The 10,664-nt window shown below is 48.0% G+C and overlaps 1 protein-coding gene across 2 annotated transcripts; it reads left to right on the top strand.

Annotated features, from left to right (window-relative positions):
- Positions 1-593: 593 nt before the first annotated feature.
- Positions 594-4,268, top strand: Sox17 (SRY-box transcription factor 17). Of its 2 annotated transcripts, XM_057790755.1 has the most exons (3): positions 594-637; positions 1,684-2,051; positions 2,537-4,268. In XM_057790755.1, exons 2-3 carry the CDS (start codon positions 1,745-1,747, stop codon positions 3,496-3,498), a joined length of 1,269 nt encoding a protein of 422 aa, XP_057646738.1. In that variant the 5' UTR covers positions 594-637; positions 1,684-1,744; the 3' UTR covers positions 3,499-4,268. The 2 variants fall into 2 exon arrangements, with proteins under 2 accessions (XP_057646738.1, XP_057646737.1); XM_057790754.1 differs by lacking the exon at positions 594-637 and having other exon boundaries at positions 1,474-2,051.
- The last annotated feature ends 6,396 nt before the right edge of the window (positions 4,269-10,664 follow it).

The raw sequence follows: 10,664 nt of genomic DNA, 5'->3' as shown, positions 1-10,664 counted from the left end.
CCTTAACCTCATGGATGCATGAAGGACCACCCCAGGATAAGTTAACTGATACTTATCAATTAGCCCTCCATAGTAAACTAAATCTGCTCTGGAAACTACACCTTTGAGTTTTCTTTCCCCTTTCTCCCCCCCCCCAACCACCTCTCTCCACCCCAGACAGGATTGCACGGAACTCAGACTGGCCTCTAACTCTATCTACATTATGAGGGTGATTTTGAACTTCTTACCTTTACTGCCTCCACTTCCCGAAATCACCGGCATTGGCCATCACGTAGGTTTCCTTTTATGCTGAGTTCTTCTTGCCTGCTAGATGAGCATTTTGAGTTATGTCCCCAGTCAAAATTATACAGAAGGACCACATCGGTCCTCTTAGAAAACACCAGTATGCAAACAAACACAAATGCAGCTCCGAACTTGCATTCTTTGGGAGCTTCTGGTCTGAAGGCCGGCTGCTCACTGTGAGTAATATCCTCCCAGGGCTTGCGCTAGCCTCTTAGTCTGCTTCCTCTCTTACAAGCTATAAGGCTGACCATTCAAGAGACTGGTTAGTTTGCTAAGTTTCGCAGGGTGCTGAGTGAGTGGCTTCTGGGATAAGCACTGTGGAGCTGGACAGACATGTCTAGAAGCCCATAGAAAAGTATGTTCGGGTCTGGGTAAATTTAAGTGCTCTCGGGTTTTTCCTTCCAGCCTTTAGAAATATATAGAAATACCGTGCAATCGTCTGTTAGGGTGACCATCTTAAACATTGTGGGTTTTGTTGTTTAAATGGGCTCTTTTCCGCCAACGAACATCACAGTGCAGCTCTCTTTGCCTTTTATTTTATATTATATTTTTGTGATGTTTGGGATAGAACCATGGCCTCTTGTAAGTCTTTAGAAATAAAACCAGGCCTTTCTTCTTTTATTTATTAAACACACACGAGCAGCTTTTCTGATGTGTATTTTGTGATTGATATAGAATTTCCCAGGGTTGACTTGAACTTTTGATTCATGGATGAAATATCGGCGATGTAACATTTTATGTTAAACTTTGTTTTTAAAAAATACAATTTACCTTCGACATTTTTAATAGGATGTAAGCATGATGAGTTCTTGGGAGAACAGGATTTTTTTTACCCTGAAAAACACCATATGAAGGCGATTGCCTCCGGTAATAAAGTTTTGGTTTTTTTTTTTTTTTTTTTTTTTTATTCAAAGAGTGGAATGGATATCTAGTATGTTAATGTGAACTACCTTGTGGCTAGTGCTTCAATCTTCCGGTACAGTCGCACCCCTAGACAGCTGAATTTCAATACTCCTATTTCAGTACTCGGAGTCAGAGAGAGGACTTGGCGCCAGGGCCCGGCTCCAGCCAGTTTCTCCCCCTGGCAGGTGTAGTCCCGGCGCTCCACCGGGGGAGGGGAAAGGGGCGGGTGTGGGGTTGAATAGGGACTTGGGACTCGGACCACCGGCTGGGCGGGGGCAGAAGGACTAGGGTCCGGCCCGCCCCCGCGGCGCCATTGGCCGCATCTATATAGAAAAGGGCCGGCGGCCGGGGGACACTCACAGTGTTACTGGGTAGAACTCGATCGCCGTCGGCGCGGTAGTTTAGGACTAGCCAGGAGAGCAGCCGGAGGTTCGAGCCCGCGCTGACTTAACGCGTCCCTCTGGGCATCTCTGAGCTAGCTCCCCATCCCTGCCTCAGGGTCGGGGGAAGCGGCGTGTCCCGTGGCGGGTAGCGGAGCGCGGGGTCGGTCTGGAGCGCCATGAGCAGCCCGGATGCGGGATACGCCAGTGACGACCAGAGCCAGCCCCGGAGCGCGCTGCCCGCGGTGATGGCAGGGTTGGGCCCCTGCCCCTGGGCCGAGTCCCTGAGCCCCCTCGGGGACGTAAAGGTGAAAGGCGAGGTGGTGGCGAGTAGCGGGGCGCCCGCCGGGACCTCGAGTCGAGCCAAGGCAGAGTCCCGGATACGGCGGCCGATGAATGCCTTTATGGTGTGGGCTAAAGACGAGCGCAAGCGGCTGGCACAACAGAACCCGGATTTGCACAACGCGGAGCTGAGCAAGATGCTAGGTGAGTCCCGGGGACCCAGGCCACTCTGCGCGCTCCAGCGAATCGCTGAGCCACTTCTAAAGCCCGAAGGTGTCGTCCCCCCACCCCCACCCCCGAGTCTTGCGCCCGACAAAACCGGTGTGCTATCGACTCTCCCTTCCTCCGGCTCCCTCTCTCACCAAAGCAACATTTGGCTTTGGTCTTTGGGGGCTTTGGTCTTTGGGGACCCAAAGGCAAATACAAGGGTTTCTCAGCGCTTCTGAACGGCCACCGGGACACCCCTGGCCCGGGCCCTTCCCGGACCAGAGGACTCTGCCAGTTTTTCGAACTAAGGGGAGATAAGTAAGGGAGGCAGGCTCCCTTCGAAGGCCTTTAAGGAGGCCCAAGACTTTCATCCTAATTCGACTCGGTTTCTCGACGGGTCGCCCATTTGAAGGTTGCACGGGAGAGGGACCTGGGTGCGGGGGACTCAGGTAATCCCGCGGGCCTTTCCACCTCCCCTGCAGGCAAGTCCTGGAAGGCATTGACGTTGGCAGAGAAGCGGCCCTTCGTGGAGGAGGCCGAGCGGCTGCGAGTGCAGCACATGCAGGATCACCCTAACTACAAGTACCGGCCGCGGCGGCGCAAGCAGGTGAAGCGCATGAAGCGGGTGGAGGGAGGCTTCCTGCACGCTCTGGCGGAGCCCCAGGCCGGCGCGCTGGGCCCGGAGGGCGGTCGCGTGGCTATGGACGGCCTGGGCTTGCCTTTCCCGGAGCCTGGGTTCGCGGCCGGCCCGCCGCTGCTGCCCCCGCATATGGGCGCCCACTACCGCGATTGCCAGGGCCTGGGAGCCCCTGCGCTCGACGGCTACCCTCTGCCCACTCCGGACACATCCCCGCTGGATGGCGTGGAGCAGGACCCGGCCTTCTTCGCTGCACCGCTGCCCGGAGAGTGCCCGGGGGCCAGCGCCTACACTTACGCACAGGTCTCGGACTACACGGTGCCCGCCGAGCCTCCCGCGGGCCCCATGCGAGTGGGACCAGACCCCTCGGGTCCTGCGATGCCGGGGATCCTGGCGCCCCCCAGCGCCTTGCACCTGTACTACGGCGCCATGGGCTCCCCCGCCGCAAGCGCCGGGCGCGGTTTCCACCCGCAGCCCCAGCAGCCGCTGCAACCGCAGGCACCACCGCAGCCGCCGCCGCCTCCGCAGCAGCAGCACCCGGCACATGGCCCGGGGCAGCCTTCGCCCCCTCCCGAGGCTCTGCCCTGCCGGGAGGGCACGGACCCCAACCAGCCCACCGAGCTCCTAGGGGAGGTGGACCGCACGGAATTCGAACAGTATCTACACTTTGTGTATAAGCCCGAGATGGGTCTTCCCTACCAGGGACATGACTGCGGTGTGAACCTCTCAGACAGCCACGGAGCCATTTCCTCCGTGGTGTCCGACGCCAGCTCAGCGGTCTACTACTGCAACTATCCTGACATTTGACGGTTGCCGACCCGACCTGCGGGCCAGAAGCAGTGTTACACACTTCCTGGAAGCGCTAAGGAAATCCTTAGCGTCAAGCTGTTTTGTTTTTAAGTTGTCTTGGCGTATAATTTATGGTAATTTATTTTGTCTGCCACTTGAACAGTTCAGGGGCTATATGAGATTTTGTTTAAAATGTGTTGAGGGACTTCTCCCCCTACACCACTAGTTCAGTTTCAGCCAGTTTTTAATATCTCACCTACTTATTCCATTTCTCGAAAGTGTTTTGATCCAAAGAAATTTTGTCCTTCGTGTTTTTTCAATCTAAAAATAAAATCTGGAATCTTTTTTAAAATCAATCTCTATCACATTGGTTTTATCTGAAGGTAATTTAAAGATACCGTGAATATCACACAATTAGAAGTGTATTGCTGATTGTAAGTTTCATTTCTTACAATGCTACGCCTAAATACTTTCAAGAAACCCTAAATATACAGTTAGGATGTTCAGATGTAATGGTATTGTTCAGCTACGAAAAATTTCCCACAGCCTGAACTTGCTTTGTACACTCCAAATGACATTGGTTTCTAAAAATTATGTTGTAAATGTTTATAATTCTGTAAACTTTAATAAGAGATTGTCCAAACAATTTGGATTTATTTTTTCAGACCTAACCTTGACATGCCTAAAGGGGCTTTTCAGATAATGTGTGTTTGCCGCTTGTCTTTTCTTCCAAAAGTCTTGATCCCTCATCCCACAAAATTTGTCTTTAATCCCCACATTCTTAGAGTCACCGGAACTAATCAAAATAAAATTTGTTTTGTGACGGTAAGTGAGCTTCGGTATATAATTTCAGCAGTGTATTTTACTATCGCTAACACATGTGAACGGTTGCTTTCAATATTTTGCAAGTTTCAAACCCAGGTTTCTCAGTGATTTTGTGTGTGTGTGTGTGTGTGTGTGTGGTGTGTATTACACACGTGAAGAATTGAGCCAGGTCCAGCATGTGTCCTTCACACCCCACCATGAAGAAAGAGGTACAAGGCTTCAGCCTTAGCTTCTGTAAACCTGTGCTGGCTGCTGCAGTTCAGACCCTGGGAACTGATGGCTTGTCGTGGGCATTTCCTGTGCCAGGTGTTTCCTCAGTGTCGTTCTGCAGTTTGTGCCTGAGCAAGCCTTCCAGTTGGGCACTGTTTTCCAAGTGAAAACAAAACAAAGCCTGCCACACTTGCAAAGTCCATCTCCTCTCCACCCAAACATGCTAGGGACGGAAGCCCTGGCTTCTGGCGCAGCCACCACAGAGCTGCCACCCAGCCCCATTACTGGCTCTTAATATAGAGTCCCTTTGTGTAGGAGTAGAGGTGTGTTGTCATACCAAGGAACATTTCACATCAGAGGTGGGCACTGGGATTCACGTTCTGCTCAGCCTGTTTTTATATGGTGAAGGAACATTCTACATCAGGTGGGCACTGGGATTCATGTTCTGCTCAGCATGTATTATATGGTGAAGAGCTCTAAGCTGATGCATTGACTGAGTTCTATTGAAAATGGCAATGTGCATTTTTAAAATGGGGTTTCTGAATGCTAATTGGCAAAGATTGAGCCTATTTTGTTGGACCTACTAGAAGTGACTATAATCATTTAAAATATCCTATTTAGAAATTTGAAGTTCACCTCAGGGTGGTTATCTAACCTATTTTTTTTTTCTGTCTTCCTTTCAGTCCCTGTCTTGTACATGTTAGGCAAGTTCCCTACAATCAAGCTGCATTCCCCGGGCGGATCTGTTGTCGTCCCCACACCCACAGGGTCTTACTAAGCAGCTCTGGCTGTCCTACAACTCACTATGTAGACTAGACTGGCTTCAAACTCATGGAGATTCTTCTGCCTCTGCCTCCTAAGTGTTGTGACTAAAGGCACATGCGCTATGCCTGGCTTCAGGGCTAATTCTCATTCAGGGCTCTCCCTTATCCTCTATTGGTTCTTTCTCTGATCCCAGAGTGGGTACTCTGCTCCCAGCCTGAATTCATTTTCAGGGAGTTCTCAGGAGTCCTCTGTAGACTGTGCAGTAAGCAGAGGGGTTGCCCAGGCTCACTTTCAAGGCTACACATCCAGGTCAGATTTCTCTACACATTTTAGTGCCTGTGTCCAAAGAAATGCTGCTGAAAGCTTGTCTGCTATCTCTTAACAAAATAAAGAAGGTAAGGAGGAGAAAGGGGAAGGGAGAAAGGGAGATAGAGTGCTTAGGGCAAAGTCCAAAATCTGATTAAGTTACCTTTTTAACCATTTCTAAGATACAGGTGGGAAGACAAGATAGCTAAAATTATTAAGCAATGTTATCTGGATGGAGGTCCTCTCATCCCCATAGACAATTGGCAGAGGCAAATTTCTTTTCTTTCTCAAGCATTCGGATAAAGGGAACGAAGCATCTACTAAGGATTGCTTTGCCATTTGACAGTCATCTCAGGGCAGCTTTTCTGCTGAGTTCCCAGCAGCCTTATGCATTTGCATATTTGGATTTGCCTTAAGATGATTGGCTGAAAGACTCCTCCCTGGTAACAGGCGCACGGGCACGTAGCACAGCCCCTGAGTGCTTAGGTAAAATTCTGGCAGCCAGTGGCTCTTCACTACCATCCAAGGGTTACAGAAGCTTCGGTGTTCATCAGGAAACAGCCTCCAAAACAAATGGCAGGCTTCGTATACGTGAACGCTTAGAACTGTTTCTATGAGGCGTTCTTTCTTTTGACATGACTCAAGGAAAGAGAAATGAATATTATTCTTTTGTGTTTAAAAGGAACCTATGGGACAGACGCAGATGGGAATTTTCCTTGGTGATGCTGTGACGGTGATTTTGTTAAATGCCTACTTCGGGCATTTGTGCCCGTGCCTCGTTCCTTCCCACACTTTATTGGAGTGGGATTTGCTAGTCTAACTCACTAAAAGGCAGCAGAAGTGAACGTAAGGCAGTTCTGGGACTGACATGTGGGAGGGCTTTTTAGATTTTGTTTCTTGTGTCCCTGGAATTCCTGGACAATTGTGTGAAAAGCCTAGTTACCTCTGAGCCACCACGGGACCACAAAGAGACAGAGAAGACCGGCCTTGGGGCTTCTCTAGCCTACTCCCACCTGACTGGAATTGAATTAGCGAATACCCGGAATAAGGGAGTTGTAGTTCAGTGTCAGAGTACAGTGCTTGCCTAACATTCACCAAGCCAGATTTGATTCACATCACTGAACAAAACAATTGCAACAAAAATCAGAGAGTCCAGGCTAGCTACAAATGGGATTCTTTTTTTTTTTTTGAAGAGGCAGCTGTAATCGATAACAGACTTCTGAAATGCCTGCTGTTCTTAAATCTTTGCTTTTAATTAAAGGAATATAGGCCTTGGTGGCAAAATCAGGAAAAGGCTTTGGAGTGCACCGGAGACATCATTATTAAAATGAAGGACGGTGTCTTAGTCAGGGTCACTATTGCTCTGATGAAACATCATGGCAAAAAGCAAGTCGGGGAGGAATGGGTTTATTTGGATTACAGTTCCACATCACAGTTCATCATCAAAGGGAGTCAGGACAGGAACCTGAAGGCAGGAGCTGATGCAGAGGCCATGGAGGGGAGCTGCTTACTGGCTTGCTTCCCATTGTCTTGTTCAGTTTGCTTTCTAATAGGGTGGGATGAACCCACCCACAATGGGCTGGGCCCTCCCACACCAATGACAAGTTTTAAAAATGCTCTAGAGGAGGCAGAGGCAGGCGGATCTCTGTGAGTTCGAGACCAGCCTGGTCTACAAGAGCTAGTTCCAGGACAGGCTCCAAAACCACAGAGAAACCCTGTCTCGAAAAACCTAAATAAATAAATAAATAAATAAATAAATAAATAAATAAATATAAAAAATGCTCTAGAGGCTTGCCTATATCCTACCCTTATGGGGGCATTGTCTCGGTTGATGCTCTCTCCTCTCTGGTAGCTTTAGTTTGTGCTGAGTTGACATCAAACTAGCAAGCACAGGTAGGGTGTAAAATGTGAAAAAAAGTTGAGACTTGACTCAGACATTATCACATTTGTAGGTTGCTACACTCAGATGAAGGGATCCAGATGCCCACTCAATGATCAGTCGTGGAGGTAGAACTCAGAACCTGGCAGGTGCTGGACAGGTAGGTGCTTTGCCTGTTCATGATTTACTCCAGTCCCAGCTAATCATTTCTAATTAAAAAACATATAAAATTTATCTCAACATTTTACTGTTTATCTTTGGGATAAATTCATTATAGGCAAATTTGTTTTTCCTCATCTCTGTTTTCGAAGTCCTTTGCCAGTGTCTGGAGGTGAGAATCCAATCTCTTCCTGGTCGGATATATCCAGACTTCAGCTATGGCGTCTGCACAACCTCTGAAAGCAGTAACGAGAAAGTTGTTTTCCTGTGAGGACATAGAGTAAGCTCTTTAAAGCTACTGGACGCTAAACCTGAAGTCCATTTGCAAATTGTACAAGGGGATAAGAGATGAATGATATCCCAGTGAAGTTATTTCCCTTGCCTCACTCTGCCAGCAACACCCATGTAGTTTTTAAGTCTGCAGTGGGCCCTAGTAAGGAAAAGCAGACATGCAAGGAAAGGCGTTCAGGAAAGTGGAATGGAGTGCTAGGAACCAAATAGAGTTACATAATCCTTCATTTTGTTTTAAATACTCAGAACTGTGTCTGTCACAGACAGTATCTGTCAAGTCCAATACCTCCCCCCCCCCACACACATCATGTTTCTATGATTTGTTTTGACAGGGTGAAGTATTTCCCAACCACATTTCAGCACAAATCTATTCTTCCTGCTTACAAGGTACTTCCTTCTGGGTCCAAAAGATTCCTCTGAAGAAAAATGGTTTCAGTGTCCTGGCTTGGAGGAGGCTGAGGGATGGGCTCGAGCCCACGACCCACTCTCTATTTCACTAGATCTCTGGCCTGAGGACTAGCTTTGTTTCCTCCCTTTTTACTACAATGTCTTTTTCCTGCTCTTCTAAACAAGAAGGTTGCCTTGTGCCTTCTTTCTGAATAATCAAGCAGTTTTGAATTCAAACTGCATGGTGTCCCATACATAAGCTCAGAATCCCCACTGCTGAGCCTTCTAACTTCATCAAGAATATTAAAAAAAATGATCATGTCCCAGCATTTGGTATGCGGCAGGTGCAAACACAATGTTGTGATTAATAATGGTGCTCTTTACTGTATAAAGTACTTAGCAGCTCCGAGCAAAAACAATTTGATTGAATACAAGAATAAAAACTTATTCTTGGGCCATAAAAATGGTTCAGTAAGTACTAGTTCTGATACTGACAACCTGAGCTCGATCTCTGCAGCCCACGAGGAAAGAACTGATGCCTGCAAGTTGTTCCTTGAGCTCCATAGACTCTTGTGACTGGCACACACATGCACACACACACACAAATACACACATGCATGTACACACACACACGCACAAAGGGGAAGGAGAGAATAACTGTAGGAACAAAACAAAATTCAATTATTCTTGCTTAAGAAGCTACCTTTGGAGGTTTTCTTTCCACTTTAGCTGATGTCTTATTAAATATTTGGCCTAAATGATTTCAAAAAGGTTATTCACCAAATCGATGCCACTGAAGATTGGGGTCTGCATGAAGATCCGCAGAACGCAAGTCAGGAAGGCGGTGAGGTCCTTGTTACTCAGCTGTCTTATGAAGAGCTGAAGAAACCATGAGAAAAGCCTTTGGAGATGTAGTTTCCCTCTCTGTTGGCAGTTAAAACACCCGACTACTTGCTAGAGGGGTAGAAGGAATTGTGGCATGCGTGCCTGTCACATTCCTCTGGCTGTCAGGAAAAATGAGGCGGGACACACTCAGCAGGTAGGTGCCAGATGCGTGAATGTGTGTGCCCCCCCATACCAGGTGCCAGAGGCTTACACACCAGAATGTAAAACTAAAAATATTTGTATCACAAGACAGAGTTTTAGAATATAAAAGTGTAGGGTTTGGTGACAATAAAGAGATTGTGGGATTTCTGTACTTTATAAAGTAATTAAAATTTCAAGTGATGGACATGCTTGCAAAACACACACACACACACACACACACACACACACACACACATGTAACTGTTAGATCAGACTGGGTGCCAGAGAGTTCTCTCTCTGGAGTAATCCTACAAAGTCACAATCAATACTTTCAGTACTTAGGGGTTTTTGTCCTGCTAGACACTACTTCTATCATTTTGTTCATCTGGTTATTTAGTAGTCTAATTTAAGTTGGTTGGTTGTAATTACTCCCTGCTGTGATAACTAAGCATTTCCTATGCACCTCCGTTCTGTGAATGTGATTACATGTATCTCCATGTCCATCCAAATTTCCGTGGATTGTCATTCCCCTTACCATCTTCCCATCCCTTTTGCTCCTTAGCAAAAGTAGGGTCTTGGTGCCCTACTGGGGCGGGGGAGGGGGAAGCTAGGGTGACGCCCTTCCCCCCAAGGGGCTTTAATGCGAAGTCGGATTTTACAGTATATATATTTTTTTCTGGAAGGGCTATGTACAGCACACATTTACTTTTTACAGCATTTCTCAGAAAATCAAGAGTCTAAATTGTAGCTTCTTTGCTCACTGTCCCTACACTCTAGTGGGAACAGTGTTTGCTCAAAGCGATACCCAAAGAAAGAAATACAGTCATGTGGAAAGGATTAAACACGGACTCACTGGTGGCCGCCTCGGCCCCTTTCTACGCTCTGTTTGGATTGGGGCCCAGTGCAGGTTGTCACAGCACACCCCAGAGTTGCCCGCTCCAGCGGTGCCCGCTCCCCTCTCCTGGAGTTCACACTCAGGCAGCAGACATTTAAACAAATCTCTGGAATGACATTAACTCTGGGGCACAGGCAGGGAGTGTGAGAGGAGTGGGGAGGTCACCCTGATCGCGAGCTCGGATATTTCCTGCTCGCCTTTTCCGCGCGGTTTCTGGCGGCCTTCTGAGTCAGGAGAACTTGGCCCTCCCAGAATTGCGTTTGCACCAGTTCGGAAAGCTGCCTGATGAAGGGAGGCTTCCAAAGGTCCCCTTATGTAACCAAGTGATTTTTTTTCTGACCCTAGAGGAAATCTTTTGATTCTCTCTCTCTCTCTCTCTCTCTCTCTCTCTCTCTCTCTCTCTCTCTCTCTCTCTCTCTCTCTCTCTCTCTCTCCCTCCCC

The sequence above is a fragment of the Chionomys nivalis genome, chromosome 16 (assembly GCF_950005125.1).
Source record: "Chionomys nivalis chromosome 16, mChiNiv1.1, whole genome shotgun sequence".
Taxonomy (NCBI): domain Eukaryota; kingdom Metazoa; phylum Chordata; class Mammalia; order Rodentia; family Cricetidae; genus Chionomys; species Chionomys nivalis.
The sequence above is the reverse complement of the archived record's forward strand: the minus strand, read 5'-3'. Positions and strand labels throughout refer to the sequence as shown.